Source organism: Notolabrus celidotus, chromosome 9 (assembly GCF_009762535.1).
Source record: "Notolabrus celidotus isolate fNotCel1 chromosome 9, fNotCel1.pri, whole genome shotgun sequence".
Classification (NCBI taxonomy): Eukaryota; Metazoa; Chordata; class Actinopteri; order Labriformes; family Labridae; genus Notolabrus; species Notolabrus celidotus.
In genome coordinates, this window is record NC_048280.1 from 7,258,070 (window position 1) to 7,276,416 (window position 18,347).

The 18,347-nt window shown below is 40.1% G+C and overlaps 1 protein-coding gene across 1 annotated transcript in view; it reads left to right on the forward strand.

Annotated features, from left to right (window-relative positions):
- Positions 1–1,235: 1,235 nt before the first annotated feature.
- Positions 1,236–18,347, forward strand: part of nf2a (neurofibromin 2a (merlin)) — a 52,262-nt gene continuing 35,150 nt past the window's right edge. Inside the window, exons 1-4 of the mRNA XM_034691935.1 lie at positions 1,236–1,830; positions 5,015–5,140; positions 5,275–5,397; positions 12,390–12,473. Coding sequence (XP_034547826.1) covers positions 1,717–1,830; positions 5,015–5,140; positions 5,275–5,397; positions 12,390–12,473 — 447 coding nt within the window. The 5' untranslated portion in view covers positions 1,236–1,716. The remainder of the gene's footprint in view (positions 1,831–5,014; positions 5,141–5,274; positions 5,398–12,389; positions 12,474–18,347) is intronic.

Genomic DNA, 18,347 nt, shown 5'->3' on the forward strand with positions numbered 1-18,347 from the left:
AATTGACATGTATTCCTTTTAACCTCTTGCATTGCATTTTGTTTTGCATTGTTAGAATTCCTCCTCGCTGTTTAAATACTTATTTTGTCATCTGAACCACACTTTGTTTGCCAAAGCACTTTGTAAACATTTGTTTTTAAAGGTTCTACATAAATAAAGTTGGAAATATTCAAAGATTGTTCTTTGAAAGAGAGGGGGTTTATAACTAAAGAGGGAAATTAAGATTAAAGATGGTGAGTGTTCAGACCACAAGGAAAAGCTTTTTGTATCTCAATCTATGGGGTAAAACTGTGGAACAGACTCAACATAGAGCTACAGCAATGCCATAACATAATCCAGTTCAGGAAGAGGTGTTGAGAATCATGAGGAGTTTGCTTTTGATTGTAGGTGTAAGTATGAAGATAGGTTATGAGGATTTGTTTTGTGGGAATGCACTCGTAAAATGCAAGAAAATAGTGAATAAAGTGGTAGGATTAAATTACTTTTAACTTCTTACTACTCCTTTTCGCACATGTAAAGTAAAATGTTTCAGTGCTTTCTAATGGAACTGATGATTTTTTTTTTTGTATAAATATTTCTTCTTTTTACTTGTGTGTTTTTATTTTTATTTTTACTTGTTCGAAATAAAGACATCAAATCAAATCAAATCAAAGTTATTATTATTATTATTATTATTATTACAAACAAATATTTTTTAGGTGATATTTTGTCTGAAAAAGACGCTGTAGTTAATGTAACATATAACAAATCATAAACAAATGTTTAAATAAAGCACAGATGAATCAAACAAATATGTTTTTTGATTGTTGAATAATCTCAATCTAATTTTTTTTTATAACTATTTCTTCTTTTTTACTTGTATGTTTTTTTTCTATCTTACTTTTTCATGTTCGAAATAAAGACATCAAATCAAATCAAAGTTATTATTATTATTATTATTTTTATTATTATTATTATTATTATTATTATTATTATTATTATTATATTACAAACAAATAATTTGCAGGTGATATTTTGTCTGAAAAAGACTGTGTAGTTAATGTAACATATCACAAATCATAAACAAATGTTTAAATAAAGCACACATATGAATTAAAGAAATGTGTTTCTTGATTGTTAAATAATCTCAATCTAATTTGTTTTTAAAATCATTGTTTTTTGAGAAGCCAGAAAATGTTTAAGGTCACTCAAATATTATTACAACATTCTATACAGCACGTGAAGGCATCATGGCTTTCCAGATGAGGGAGCTACAAATAGTTAGCAGCAGCTAGCCAGCGCGTCTTTCCCAGGATAGTTTATGGACAACATCCGAAGTGTTAAAAACTATCAGGAAGAAGAAGCTGTAACGCTAACACAATATAGGGGTTTGTTTTTTATGTGTAATATTAAGTGACTTAGTTTGTAAAGGCAAGCTAAAGTTAGCAGGAAGCCAATTGGTTCACTGTTTATTATTTAATACTTTAGTGGATCTTTCAACTTTACTCTTTGGTGGTGTGCAAATCACCCACTAAAATAAAGTGCAGGACATCCATAAACCTTCATGTTTACTTTGACTGATCCATTTACTGATCGCTCATACAGGTGGATCGTCACGTGCAAAACTGTCTATATAGTTTATTAACTAAGCTGTGCCATGCTGCGCTGACAGTGCACTACATCTGTGGACATTAAAGACTTTTGTGGATTACATTGTGAGTTTATAAACTATTCGCCATGGCCAGTGCCTTAGCAGCGAAAATGCGATTGAACTCACTGATGAGAAGACAAGCCAGGACCTTTAACGTGAGGATCTGCACAATGGAGTCAGACATGGAGTTCAGCTGCGAGGTGTGTATCCATCCATTTCTCTTATTTATTTACATCCTCTCATAAGTCACTGATGATGCCGAGGAAAGGGGTTAGAAATAAGAGCAAATGTATGCATAAAACAGGATAAATGATCATAGGATCAACTTAACTTCCCTTTATTTATACAGCACCTTTCATACATACAAGCGTGAAGCCCAAAGTGCTTCACAAAAGAACAGGGACAGAAAACAACAGCAATGGTCAAATTATAAAAGGCATGATCATAAATAAAGTACTTAAAATTAAAAAAAATAATACAGCCAAATTAATAAAACAAGTAAGAGTAGAAAGAATAGTTAAAAATATGGTAAGGTTAAAAATATCAGATAAATACAAGAAATAAATACATTAATAGAAAACATTAAATATATAACAATAATAATAATAATAATGATAATAAAGGTAGAAATAAAATACAATCAGTACAGTGCAATTAATAAAGTAAGTAAGAGTAAAAAGAAAAGTAAAAAAATAAGGTCAAGTTAAAATGATCACATGAATACAAGAAATAAATAGATAAATGAATAACTTTAAATATATAACAATAATAATTATAATAATAAAGGTGAAAATGAAAGAAAATCAATACAGTAAAATTAATGAAGTAAGAATAAAAGAAAAGTTAAAAATAAGGTAAAGTTAAAAAGATCAGATAAACCAAGAAATAAATAGATAAATGAATAAAGTTAAATATGGTTAAAAATATAATAATAATAATAATAATAATAATAAAGGTTAAAATAGAATACAATATAGCAAATATTACAGATATATAAACACTTATATCTTATGAACAGATAGTAAGGTAAGTTATTGCACAAATAAAACTTCACCAGGCTATTAAAAACATATATACAGTATGAAAAACAATCAGTGCGATTCAGATATGAGATGATTACAATAGTTTTTGGGTGTGACTCATAAACAATGACCAGGGAAGACAGAGACATAGTAACAAGTCACAAAGTAGCTGCCATTTAGTGAAGAGAAAGATGATGACAGGTGACTAACTCAGGATGTTAATAAATGTTATAGCAATGATTATAATAATAATAATGCAGTCCAGGGCTAAAAATAAATTACTCCAAATTTAAAGCTAGATTAAAAAGGTAAGAAACGACAAAATAATTAAAATAATCACCAAAATACATAGAGGTAGTACAATGAAAGTATTGAATGATCACTATAAGTAAATAAAAAATACAGGAATAAATAAATATTGCAAGTAAAAATAATTAAAGTAAGCAAGCGTGGTAAGTTTACATTTATTTGGGGAAAAATTTAAGTATTTGTTGCATAGAAACTAAATGCACATGTTTAAATTTGCAAATTTCCTGTGACTCTGAACATCACACATGTATCACGCTCTTGTAGTTGTTGTGTCACCACTTGCCATATCTTGTTATCCCAATAATACCATACTCTATGCCTCATTCATCTGTAAGAACTGCTGAAATATGGTGATGGTTGCATATGAAAGTTGATTTTTTTCCTCACTAGATGGCAGCAGCTATCTATGACCTAACACAGTTGGTACAGTGAGTCCCCTACACAGACTCTCTCCATTATATCTCTCTCATGCAGGAGTAGAATCATAAACATACTTTTTAGTCAGTGGCGAATGTTAAATCAGAATAAGACTTTATAATTGTCATGTGACTAAAAATACAGCTCTGATTTATTCCCTGTTTTCTACGTGTCTTCTCCCATAGTGTCTCTGGTTTAGAATATGACGATTTAGTAGACGCTACACCACAACTGAAAGGCACCACAGTGACTTGCAGTCATCATGTCTGTATTTAAAGGGGAGGAACCCTCCAAAGTTTGCAGTGATAATTACACACAGCGGCATCATGTTGGTTGTAGGTTTCTAATTTCTGAGTTTGGGTGGTAATTGTTATCAATTATTGGTTTGTAAATAGCACTTTAGGGCGCTGAATGATGCAGACTAAGTGTCGGTTGTCAGTATCTCTGCATGGTTTTCTTGCAGGTTTTTACAACACGCTAACCTTGAATGCACTTGGCAGGGGATTGTGCTTTGAGCCTTCTGAGAGGCCTGTGATAGTAGGGGTCTAAATTGGATACATGATGTGCCTGATATGTCTCGGCTGTATGAGGAGAACATGCATCGCCCCCTGCTTTGGAACAGAACAGAGACAAAGGCTGTTTTTGAAACGGCCTGCTACAGACTGCTTACGAATGTGTAGTATGTGTACCCTTTCTAAATAAAATACACTTAAAAAATACATTTTGTTCTTTTTCACATTGATACTCATTTATTTGGTCCTCCATATACTGCCACACTAGCATTTCAGTCCTAAACGTAGGCTGTTTTTGAAACGCCTACTATGCTAGCAGTACGTACTGATGTTGGCCAAAATTCAGTATGTAGTATGTGAACAAGAGCAAAATCTGCAGTATGCCAAAACTACCCGGCTGTCATACTGATTTGGGAAAATTTCACAGTATGCATTGGACCAGTCTTCCTTGAGTTCTGTTTCCCAGAATGCACAGCGTTCAGCTTTTTCTTTTTTCTTCTTTTTTTGAAGGTGGGCTTTGAGCCTCCTAGCCAACAGCTACATTGTTCCTGCCTCTCAATCAAGTCAGCTGTGCCTCTTATAATGGAAAACTTGTAATCTTAATATCTTCAAAATTGCCACGTTAGAAAAAAAAATCGTCCCCCTTACAGTGTGTGACGATCGAGAAATCAGCTATCCAGACTACACTCGTTTTTTGTACCAGGCTGTAAAAATGTTCATTTCTACTGTAAAAATTGGCTTTTTGAATTGGTGTGTATGTGGTTTCCGGTACTTCCGGAGCAAGCCTCAAGTGGACACTTGAGGAACTGCAGTTTTTAACACTTCATACATTGGCTTCAATTCTTGGTTGCCGCTTGGTATAGAGCCTCAAAGGTCATGGGCACATGAGTCTCGCTTCTGTTATTTTGTTGATAAGATGCAGTCAGTGAGTGGTGGGAAGTTTACCAAATATTTTAAGCCTTCATTGTTACATTTTCAACCCTTTAATACAGTGATTTTTACATTGTGGTTCAGCTGCATAAACACTCCTCTCTCATTATCAATTCTACTAAAGTAATCCCATATTTACTCTTCTTCTTCTTTCCAGTGTAATTTATGTATAACTGAAAATGTGTGTGTTTCAGATCAAGTGGAAAGGTAAAGACCTTTTTGACTTGGTGTGCCGGACTCTTGGACTGAGGGAGACCTGGTTTTTTGGACTCCGCTACAACATCAAGGACACAGTTGCTTGGCTGAAAATGGAAAAAAAGGTAAATGATTCTCGTGTTATACTGGTCCTATAAGAGCCATGAGATGAGGCATGCAAACTTGACTGATTACATTGTTCTAAGCATGAAAAAGAATGTGCAAATATTGATTCCCTTGGTTTGTCTGTTCGCCGTAGGTTCTGGATCAGGAGGTACCAAAAGAGGAACCGATCACACTTCATTTCCTGGCCAAGTTTTACCCTGAAAACGCAGAAGAGGAGCTTGTGCAAGACATCACACAGCACCTGTTCTTCCTACAGGTAAAACTAACCTGCTGTTTTCATTTAAGCTTATTGTGAGAGGTTAGTTCTCTCCATTCCAAGGTGGATTGGTCTGAATCAATGTAAGCATTGTTGTATTAAATGCAGATTGTTCTTTTGTCTTTGGACATAGTCTGGAGATAATCACCTTTGAGACTTCCCTTCTGTTTTATTTGTGTCTCTGAGATGCTTTTGAAGAAGTGCACTCACACGGACAGACACATTCTCTATTTTTTTTTCACTGCATGTAGAAACTGCAAGAGGTTGATAGAAAAACCCGAAATTCAACATGCTTTGGATTGCTTTCTCACGAGTGGACAGCTATTTTTCCTCCTAAAATCAGTTCCTTGATGGCAATGTCTGCCAGAGGGGTCCTGCGTTCAAGACTTCAACAGGAAAGAAACAAATTATGCATGAAGTAGGGCTGAATTATATGTCATTTGACCATCAGTCGATCAATGAATCAATCAATCTTTATTTATATGGCGTCAAATCACATCATCTCAAGACACTTTCCAAACAGAGCAGGTCTAGACCGTACTATGTTCTATTATTAACAAAGACCCAACATCAAGACAGGATAAGATCCAGTCCCATCTTACAGACAGGACTCAATCTGATCTCATCTTAATCCACCATGAGCAGAGCATTTTGCAGCATTTAGCAAGTTACAAACTTCCTTTAACAGGCAGAAACCTCAAGCAGAACTAGACTAATGTTAGACACACATTTGCTGAGACCGAGTTGGGGTTTGAAAGCAGGATAGAGGGAGATGAAGAGAGAGAGAGATGATAGTGATGAGCTGGATAGTTGTAGCTGTAGCTGCAGGCCGTCCACAGCAGTGACTCAGAGGAACCTACTGTCACGCATGGTGTCGTTGAGGGATGGTCCAAATTCACAATGTTCAGAGAAGCGTTTCAGTACTGCTACAAATTGTGAAACTGATTCACCCGTCCTGGTTCCTCTTGTGGAATCAGAATTTCTCAGCAATAACCAGTGGCTTTGGGAAGTAGTGATTGCCAAGTATTGTCACTATGTCATCATAAGACTTGTCTCCTGGCTTGTCTGGTTGCACTAAACTAGGTTGAATGTTTTTCCTCTCATAACACTCACTCTGTCACCAGAACTCCATCTTTCACACTAGCTCGAAAGCAGTTAGGTTGGCTTTCCAATATGGCACCCCACGACAATCAGCTTCAAAACAGTGCTTCAGATACAGATGGGTGACGTCATGGATACTACGTCCATTAATTATGCAGTTTATGGTTAAAGTAAGTGATAGGCAGAGAGAGAAGAGAGAGATAGCATCCAAGTGTGTCAGTCCCCCGTCAGTCTAAGCCTATAGAAGAATAACTAAGAGCTGGTCCAAGCCTGAGCCAGCTCTAACTATAAGCTTTATCATAAAGGAAGGCTTTTGAGCCTGCTCTTGACAGAAGAGAGGGTGTCTGCCTCCCATACCCTGACTGGTAGACAGTTGTGATGTGTAGTCGCGTCACAGGTAGTGACTGGATGGCAGACAACTTCCTGCAGCTAAATGCTGACAAGACGGAGGTCCTTATTGTTGGTTCTGATACTATAGCTTCCAGGGTTGCTCAGTGTATTGGTTCCCTCTCTTCTTCTGTCCAGTCTAAACTCAGAAATCTTGAGTTATATTCGATCAGTCCATGTACTTTGATCACCACATAAAACAGTTGTCCCGGTCATGCTTCTTCCATTTACAAAACATTGCCAAACTTAGGTCTATTGTGTCACATCCTGAACTGGAAATGATCATTCATGCTTTTGTTTCATCCCGACTGGACTATTGTAATTCACTTTTCACCTGCCTCAGTAAGTCGTCCCTCCATCGTCTTCAATTAGTCCAGAACGCTGCTGCAAGGCTGTTGACCAAGTCCAGCCGGACAACCCACATCACTCCGATTCTATCTTCCCTACATTGGCTTCCAGTTAAATTTAGGATCCATTTTAAAGTTCTCGTTTTCGTGTATAGAGCTCTGCATGGTCAGGCTCCTGAATACATCGCCGACCTGCTCCACCCCTACCTTACCAGTAGGCCCCTCAGGTCTTCTGACCAGGGCTTGCTGGTTGTCCCTCGAGCTCATTTAAGAACAAAAGGTGACCGTGCTTTTGAAGTTGTGGCACCAACATTGTGGAACGCTCTTCCTGTTAATGTTCGTTCAGCTATATCCGTTGTCGCCTTTAAAAAACTTGTGAAGACACATTTATTTAAACAGGCCTTCGACTCACTGTGTTCAGACTAATGTTCTATTTATGCTATGGTCTGTTTCTTTTAATGTGTTGGATATTTTCCTGTGAAGCAATTTGTGATTTTATTCTGTGAAAGGTGCTATACTAAATAAAATGTACTTACTTACTTACTTACTTACAGGACTTACAATATCAGTCATATGACGTGAAACATGTCAGATCCTGACAGATTGTCTATGATTAATCAACAATAAACGTCTATCTGATATCACTGTAATGCTTTAACACTGACTGCAGGCTAGACTGCTGTGCATACAGAGTCTGTATGGGTGTGTCACATATCAAATCAAGTGAGTTAAGATACACTCTTCCAAGAGCTTGTTAACATTGTGGGTACACGTATAAACCGCTGACAGGACAAACAGTGTTTACTTTAAGTGAGTCAAAATGAATGCTTGAAATTGAATATGTGAGAATTTAATTGCCTGTCATATTTAAAAGACTTGTATACATTTAGAATACCAAGTTCTGGCATGCAGCACATTTGGCTGTGTGTTCAGCAGCATCCTGACAGATCTGATCCTGTGCCAACAGGGGGCACGCGACCACAGACAGACACTCTGACAAGTTGTGGAGCAGAGCACTCTCTAATACACTCTTGTCCCGGGCTCATTGTGTGCAGCCATGTGGAATCAATGCACAACATATTACCGCTGCCCTTTCTCTTCACTTAATACTCCTCGGGGAATTCTTGCCAACCCTGCCGCACCACTCGAGAGGAGATTTGTTACTGTGGGCTCCCATCAGCCAATGCTACCGGCCACATTTATCAATTACCAATCAGGCTTTAAGGGCTCAGTTATTGGCCCTGTTAATGACATATCCTCCATGGGATTCTTGTCTCCTGTCATATCCATCCCGTGGTGGCTGGTTTAGTAATTTGGCCGCGGCAGAGCTTGTGTTCCTCAACATTCGGTGGAGACACTTAATACTTAATCTACTTAATACTTATAAAAAGTCTCTCTGTGACCGTAATCCGTTTAGAGGTAGTTGAAGCAATTCCTTTATTTCATGGGGAAGCCTTGCTATAAAAAAAAAGAAAGAAGACTAAAGCTGACAAATGGCTGAGTTAAAGTGGTACACAGCTACAAGAGGAGAAGAATACAAATGTGTAGCCTGTCTCCTTATTACCCTGCTCTCATTAATTCACATAATGTCGGGAGCTGCCCTCTGTTCAGATAGTGTCACCAGCATGACAGCTGGATTAGTGCTTATCAGAAATGATCACCGACCCGGATACAAACACACACACACACACACTCTCACACACACACACCCCTCGCTTACACAAACAGACACATACACGTCTTCTTCCCCTCGGCCTGAAATCTTGGCAGCAACATGGTCTCATTTGTAAACCAGATTGCAGCTTCGGCCTCTTGTGCTCGACTCCATTAGAGGGCTGTCACCTTTAGGTTCCTCACCTTTGTTAGTTAAAAAACAAGAGGAGACAGCAGGGCTACTTTTGCACATGATAAGGTTCCATAGTTTGGGCTGAAGCGTATTTTCACACTGTATTGTGCGTGCAGCTCTTCTGCAGATTCATGATGCAGTTTGTGTGACAGGTAAAGGAGCTCTGGTTGCGACACCTGGTGAGACGTAGCACTTTAATCTGCAGGGAGCTTGTTAAAAGGGATTGCCACTTTATTTTTAGGGATCCATGTTATTACTGTGATCCTTGACAGTTTAGTCAACACACTGAGCCTCAAGCTTGTATTCCATAAGCTACAAACTGGAGGCCTAAACCTGGAATTTGTCACTCTAATGGCTGGAACACATCACAGGATTCTTCAACCCTTCACACATTTAGAGACCACACACTTGATGACAACAAAAGACAGATCGCACAAGATCTCTCTCTTCTGATCTTATAGTGTGTGGTGTGCACTACGGAGCACACCACACACTAACCGATTCTTCAGAAGAGTATCAGGTTCTTCACGCTCAATATTCCAAACTTGCGTAGTAAAACGTGACTTCGGTGTAAACAAACATGGTGGACGAACAGGAAGAAGCAATGATGATTGTTTTCGACCCCTTACTTTCCAAAAACACACACAAAAAAAGAAAAACAATTATGGAAAAAGTCATAGAGACTGTATGCATTACAGCTCGAGTTGCATTCATTACAGCGGTGAGTTTTCGCCGGCGCCATGTTTTTGTTTGTTTTCACTTCCTCTTATGACAGTCAGCTGAGAGTCAAGCTTGCATCTTGATTGGCTTTTGCTCCGGTACACGTGACATTACACACTGTGCGTGCCCGGCTCCTCTCAAAGCATCCCCCACACTACAAGGTTTCTAGTCGCAAATATTAAACATGTTCATTATTTACCATCTGAAGCCTTCTGATCGGCTCAGACCGGACAAAATCACTCTTAACACACCCCACGCCACAGGAAAATCAGACATGATGTCGTCTGCAAACATCAGACATCACCTCCGAAACAGCCCGCCTGCGTCCCTTCCTCTCTTTCTCTGCCGCAGAAACCCTTATCCACGCATTCATCACATCCCGTTTAGATTACTGTAATAGCATCCTGTACGGCACATCATCCAAAGTCCTCCACAAAATGCAACACATTCAGAACTGCACGCCTCCTCACCTGCACCCGCTCCTATGACCACATCACCCAACATCTTCATTGGCTCCCTGTCCCCTACCTACCGCATACAGTTTAAAATCCTCCTCCTCACCCACAAAGCCCTCCACCACCACCACGCCCCTTCCTACCTCACTGACCTCCTCCACCATCACACTCCTTCCCGTAACCTGCGTTCCTCACATGCCCACCTCCTGTCCCCACCTCACAGAACCAAGCACTGAACCTGGGGGGGACAGAGCCTTCTCTGTAGCCGCCCCCACCCTCTGGAACTCACTCCCCTCCCATATCCAAAACTGCTCTGACCCTTCAGCTTTCAAATCTCTTTTAAAAACTCACCTTTTTAAGTTAGCTTTTCATTTGTGATTGTATTGTTGTTTTGTTTTGTTTGATCTGTGTTCCTTGTTCGTTGATTGTATTGATTTAAACAGTTGTAGTGTCTTTGAGTTCCTGAAAAGCTGTATAAATAAAAACTATTATTATTTTTATCAGACAATCAGGCCTTTGCTGGCTTTGATCGTAAGGGGGAGATCAGGACTAAAATCAGCCGATCATCCTGTAGTGTGTACCTGCCTTAAGTGGCTGGAGTGGATTCCCACACATAAAGTCAGCTGTCCTGTGGGTCCTGAGAAAAACATGAATTAAATATAAATTGGTAGCCCTACCCTTTAATTATGATCTGGGGCTTTTCTGGGACTCACACTTTTCTGGCATGTTATTATGCTTTGCTGACTAGCAGGCTGGGAGCAGCTCATGATCATGAACTGATGTTGGCTTGGGTACATACTGTAGCTCCTGGCTCAGTATCTAATAGGTCCCTGTGTGGCTGTGATACTTGTCAGTATTTATCTGGCAAAGGTTGCCCTGTTTCCAGACTTTCTGAAATGTGAGAGTACCAGCATACTGTAGAAGAAGTCACTGCAAGTTTATGCATCACATATTACCTAGAAACCTTGCCTTCTTAAAACTAGAACCTGAACACTGTGCTTTGACAAATACAGCTGTCAAAAGTTCAGACTGTCAGGAGACACTTTTCAGAAAGTTGTGTTTCATGCTGCACTGTCACTCCTCTCTCTAAGGTATTCAGTTTCCTTTTTCATTCTGTTTGAGTCAAGTAAGATGAGCTGTCAATCTGATTCAAGTCCCTTCATGCCACTGAAGTCATGTTGATCTTCCAAAGGAAATCAATATAAAGGAGCTGTAACTCACATCGCCTCTAAACACAGCCCTTCTAGAATTGTCAGCCGTAAGGATGTCAAAACTTTTTGCTTGGTCTTCTGTTAAATTCAGTTTTCTTTGACGTTGTCATTTTTGTCCTGCCTGACAGTTGTGTTATAACAAAGTTATCAACGTCATGACGCTGCTGACACATCTGTATCATGAAGAGGAGAGAGTTTGAGAGAGCCGTGGAAACTTCTCACCACCATGTGGCACTAGTGTGACACTGACTGACTTGCAATGAAGGCATACTGGATTTACTCAAGAGTTGATGAGGATTCAACAGCGCTGCCCATCCCTTGATTGATTGATTTACAGGGGTTACTCTGAAGAACTTGTAAACACGCTGACATCTCATGATAAAAGTGCAGGATGGTTCCAGATTTGGTGTTCTTGTAGCTGAAGTTGCGCTATGTCCTGTTTGCTGTGTGTGTCTCTGCTCTGCCCTCCATCACAGCCACAACATTGCATACTCTTGTTATTCACAGGTTGGCAAATACTGAGGTCTGTTAGGTCCTTTAAGCATCTAATAAAGACAGATCAGAGGAGAGAGAGTCACCTGGTCCTTATTTTCTCTCATTTTCTATATTCTATCTAATCATTTTGGGGTGCCTGGGAGGCCATGTTGTGGTATTGAAATAGGTATCACTATAATTTGATTTATACTGGTATTATATTGAAATTCAGCATTCAGGTATCATGACAGGTCTGCAGCAGTACAAAAACCATCCCTCACATATTTAACAAATAAGCAAATGGCACAGGACAAGCAATTGTTCTGAATTGATTTTTGTGCTTTGGAAAAGGTAGGTTGCAATGAAGCCGGCTCTGTTACTCAGGTGGAAACATGCAAAGCAACAACAGCAGCTCTTGTCTCGTACATGATTATATCTGGTAACTCCTCAGGTGAAGAAGAAGATCCTGGAGGAGGAGATTCACTGTCCACCCGAGGCCTCTGTGCTGCTGGCCTCCTACGCTGTCCATGCCAAGGTAAGTGCACCTTAAAGAGCTCATGATTTTATCATCAGGCGAAAGAAAGTCATGCATCCACCCATTCATCTATGTGCTCTGGAACAATTTATTTTCGGTGCATTAATTGTTAGCATGACTAAAGAACAACTATTTTTCATGAATCATTCATTACAATTCTGCGACTGCATTTACAAACGCAAAGATCTAAAGAAAAGCACTGTAGACTCAGAAGTTTTAGAAGTTTCAGTCAGGTTTTCAGGCTCATCCTAGCAGAGACAAGCCGTTAGGGAAACAGACCTAGTTCTGTCTCCAGCTAATTTAGTCAAAGACGCCTTCTCTTTTATTGAGTACTACAGGGCCTTGCATGAAATGCCTCTAATGTATGAGCCCAGGTGCTCTGGAAGAAACCTTTTAAGTTACTGCTCTAAAATTCTGCTAAAGCAGCCCCTTTGTATCCCAGCAGATCTGCAGGCAGCAGAAAATCTCAAATATATGCTTTGCCAAAATCTCATTAATCAAAGGTTCAGCTGAGTGATGGGGGTTTTCAGTGAGGGGTCCTCAGGATTACAGCTGTGTGTCATGCCACTGATGAAGTTATGGCTTCTCTGGGCTGCTAACTATAATGCACGCAGGAACTTTGCACAGCTGTGTTGAAGTAGGAAGAAGGGTCATCACCTACAAATTTGAAGATGTGTTACTCAAACAGAAAGATGTGCATTTATCTCCCTTAGTTAGAGTTTGATGGAGAGAAAAGTCAAATGTGTCAAAATGACTAAATTGATTATTTTAATGACCACACAGCCAAGCTGGTGGAATTGGTTTTCAGTACAGCTGCAGGTTCCAACATTAGATTTAACAATAGACATATAAACATAATTGTACATGTAGACGAAACATTTCAACAACAATAAATACAAGGGCCATGCCTAATCCTTGGTGTTTAGAGTTCAGAGTTAATAAAGTTGATTGCGAGAGGAATAAAACTGTTTTTAAAACGGGTTGTTTTGGAGACAATTGTCCTGTAGCGCCTCCCAGAGGGCAGTAGCTGGAAGGCATAGTGTGCAGGGTGAGTGGGATCAGAGATGATCTTGCGAGCTCTGCGCAGTGACCGTTTGTGGTGGAGTGATTCAAGGGATGGAAGGGGGAAGCCAGTAATTTTGGATGCCCTGTTGATGATGCGCTGCAGTTTCTTTCATGAGAGTGTGTCGAGAGTGCCAAACCGGACTGTGATGGATGAAGTGAGGATGTTTTCGACGATGGCTGTGTAGAAGCGGAGCAGGAGATGAAACCTAACTCTAAACTTCTTGAGCTGTTGGAGAAGGAAGAGTCTTTGCTGGGCTTTAAATCAATTTGAATAATAGGCTCCAGAGTTTGGGTTTTGAGCCATCTGTGGATGAAGCCAGACAGATGCTGGCAAGAAAAATAGCCATGTTGCCTGTATGGCTCAGTAGCAATAACTTCTGCTGGTGTTTGTACATAATAGTACCACCAAACTGTACTGGTTAGTATATAAGTCAATATATTTCAGAGTTAAGTTTAACTCTTTTATTTGAATAATACAAATTGTATAATATTGGATGTAGTCTCCATGACGTCACCCATCTGTTTCTGAAGCGCTGTTCTGAAGCCAATCAGCGGCGGGAGCCATATTGGATTGTTGAAGTCAACCTAACTTCTGTCCAGCTGGTGTGAGGTAAAGAGGCGGGCTTTGAGCCTCCTAGCCAACAGCTACAGTGTTCCCGCCTGTCAATTAAGTCAGCTGTGCCTCTCATAATGGAAAACTTGTAATCTTAATATCTTCAAAATTGCCGCGTTATGAAAAAATTCACCCCCCCTACAGGGTGTGCTGATCTAGAAATGAGCTATCCAGACTCCACTCGTTTTTTGTACCAGGATGTAAACATGTTTATTTCTGCTGTAAACATCGGCTTTTTTAAAATTTGTGTGAATTTGACACAGTAAACCACCAAATCCTCCTCTCTACACTCTCCTCACTTGGTATCTCAGGGTCTGCCCTCCAGTGGGTCAAGTCCTACCTCACAGGGAGATATTTTAGAGTATCATGGAGATGAGAAGTGTCCAATATGCATGGCTTATCAACAGGGATACCTCAAGGGTCAGTGCTTGGTCCCCTCCTGTTCTCAATATCCACCACATCACTTGGTGCAGTGATCCGCTCCCATGGCTTTTCCTATCACTGCTATGCAGATGATACACAGCTTTTCCTGTCTTTTCCACCTGACGACACAACTGTCTCAGCTCAGATCTCATCCTGCCTTGCTGACATTTCTAAATGGATGAGGGAACATCACCTACAGCTCAACCTGTCCAAGACTGAGCTTATTATCATTCCAGTCAGTCCCACTATGGACCCACAGATCAATATCCAGTTTGGATCACAAAACCTCATGCCCACTAAGTCTGCCCGAAATCTGGGTGTCATGCTAACCTTCAAGGTTCATGCTGCCTCGATTGCTCGGTCCTGCCGTTTTCCCCTCTATAACATCGAGAGGATCAGACCCTACCTGACAGAACACGCAACACAGCTTCTGGTTCAAGCTCCAGTAATGTCATGCATTGACTACTGCGACTCTCTACTGGCAGGCCTCCCTGCATTCACAGTTAAACCTCTGCAAATGATCCAGAACGCAGAAGCACGTCTGGTCTTCAACCAGCCTAAGACAGCTCATGTCACTCCCCTGCTCATCTCACTACACTGGCTTCCAGTTGCAGGTCGCATCAGATACAAAACTCTAATCTTGACTTACAAAGCAGTCACCAAAACCACTCCAGTTTACCTGGAACCCCTCATCCAGGTCTACTGCCCTTTTCGTCCGCTACACTCAGCCTCTGAAAAGCGCCTAGTGCTTCCAGCACACAAGGCCTCAAAATCACTAGCTCGACTCTTCTCTTCTGTTGTTCCTAAATGGTGGAATGAATTGGCCAACTCCATTCAATCTGCAGAGTCCCTCTCTACTTTCAAAAGACAGCTAAAGACCCAGCTCTTTAGGAAGCACTATGCACTTAGCTAGACTGTTCTCCACTGTTGTCCCCAGTGGCAGATCATGTCGTCCAGCTACAATTGACTCGCACTGTCCTGCTCTACTCTGGGAATCTGTGTTCAGCTCTTGAGTGACCCAGCACTTTGTACTTTGGTCATTATTGTGGTGATGTTAATTGTTGATGATGATAATGGAAGGTCTTAAATTGTTTGGTTGCTTCATTGTAGATGTTCCTTATTTTGAAAAAAAAAAAAAAGAAAAGAAATCCTTACTTACTTTTGTGCATTGCCTTTACACTGCTTGGCAGTACCTGCACCGAAATGGACTTGAAGCACTTTGTTACCCGAACTGATCTTGTTTCCTCTTGTCTGGATCTTTGCTTGTGTTGTTCTTGTTCTCGTATGTACATTGCTTTGGATAAAAGCGTCTGCTAAATGACATTGTAACAATGTAACGTTGTAATTGTGTGTAACGGGTTTCCGATGCTCCCGGAGCCAGCCTCAAGCGGACACTCGATGAACTGCAGTTTTTAACACTTCCGCATTGGCTTCAATTCCTGCAGCCTGAGGTTGCCGCTTGATAATAACTGATAAGAAAATGCAGTCAGAAGTGTCTTAAAAGAGCAGCCTTTAAAGGCTAAAGCTGCGTAGCTCTGTATGAAAAGGTGCTCCTGTATAAAATCTTTTACTCATTTATTGGTGGAGGATCAAACAACAAGTTCACCTGACGGCAATGGAAATCCCTCCACAGGAAGAAGCAGTCTTAATAAACCTCGAGCGATCCGAGTCGTTTTGGTTGAAGGATCCCATCTCCCTGAAATCCACACGAAAATGATAGGGAGAGTGAGGTGCAGCGTTTTGACAGGCGGACAAGGTCTAGTGAGACCGTAGCTCTACCTCAAAGGTTTGGCCAAGAGCCTTCAGAGACTTGCACATCCCATGCCAATTTAGCCAGCCTAGGTTTAAAGAACATGTGTGGATACAGAAAAATCAGCAAATGAGCCTGAGACTCAGGCTCCCTGCTGTGAGCGCCCTCGTTCAGGAAACAGCAGAGAATATGAAGCCACAATCTGTTTTCATTTAAGCAGCAGTCCACTTTGATTAGAGCCACTATGTGGCACGTTGGTGTTGTAAAGGGAAGACAGTTACTTGTTTAGCAGTGCAGCTGCTGAGAGACTTCTTCTGTTCTCATCATGAGTTGTTTTTGTGCCCCCGTCAACCTCACCACCCGTTAGAGTTTATCACACAGTGGGATCTACTTTGGCACCTTCAGTCATCTTTGATCATGATAATGCCAACCTGATATTTAAAGAGAAAGAGAAAGAAAAGACAAACTCTGAGATTACATTAATGCTGTGAAGAAACAGAAACCTATCTATGTTTTCATCTGTTTAAAGTCAGCAGAAATGACTTTAACCTCATTACAATCACAGCAGGAGGCCATAAGCTGCTTCATGAAACAAGTCAGAGATAGGACAAGTGGTGAAACTTGCCAAACTGCTCTGACTGAGTCTTACAAACTTTTTCACCCATGCTTATGGGACACATAAGCACAAAAAAGAAGAAGAAATCAAAGAAAGAGAAATCAAGTGAATCACAGATGTGTGTGATGTTATTGTGGACGGTGGGTGGAATAAAAACACTGCAGTTAATCTAACAATCAAACCCGTTCAGCATTGCAGGCCCTGCCCCCCAAAAGCCCCGGGACCTTTGAAAAGTACTACCCACCTTGCAGGGGCTTTTTAGGGGGGAGATTATCTACCCCTGAACTAAATTTAGACCCAGGGTCCACCGGTCGAAACGCACATAGAATTATCAAAATATATATTTTTAGTGGGGGCTGAATGCACTAAATATCATGGAGAACCAGTCAATATTTATGGAGAGTTTTTCCACAAACTGGTCCCAGAGGAACAGTCACGAGATCCCAATGGAAGCACTGGACAGCCTTTCACAGATAGTAGAGTCTTAATGTTCAATTTATAAGAACCAACAGTCTGAGTGCATCACAACAATTAACAATGTGTATCACTCATTTTAAAATAAAGCCGCTGTGACATAAGTGTGAAGTCTATAATATATAAACACTTGAATATGGCCTGACTACAGATACCGTTAGATACATTCTATCTCATAACACTGCAAAATTCAGCTGCAACATACCAAAGTTTAGCACCTCATGTGTGTGATACACATCTATGTGTCATGTAGTGCATTTTTGTCTAATACATAGACTGTATAATAAATGGGCGTAGTATCCGTGATGTCACCCTTCTGTTCCAGAAGCGCTGTTTTGAAGCCGTCCATCAGCGGGAGCCATATTGGAAATGCTGAACTCAACCAAACTTTGTCCAAGCTAGTGTGAGGTAAAGAGGCGGGCCTTTAGCTTTTACGCTAACAGCTACAGGGTGCCCGCCTGTCAATCAAGTCAGTTATGCCCTTATTTGGGCAAAATCACAAGTTTAATATCTTAAAAAGTAAGAAGTTATAAAAAAAATGTGCTATTCAGACCTAAACTTTCTTTTGACCCAGGCTGTAAACGTTTATTTCTACTGTAAATATCGTCTTTTTTGAATTGACGTGTATGTGGTTTCTGGTGTTTCTGCAGCCAGCCTCAAGTGGACACTCGATGAACTGCAGTTTTTAACACTTCTATTTAGGCTTCATATTTTAAGATCAGAGGTTGCTGTTTTGTCTTTTATCATCATGCACAAAATAGACAAAAATTTTACATTTATGGATACATCAAAACCCATCTTTGTTATTATCTTTGACATTGTATTTAACTCTATATGTCTATGCTCTTAACATTTGAGTGACATTCAGTGATAGCCTTGGCTATATAATGTAAAATTAAAGAACTGATCATATTTTCCAAAAAGTCATTTTTA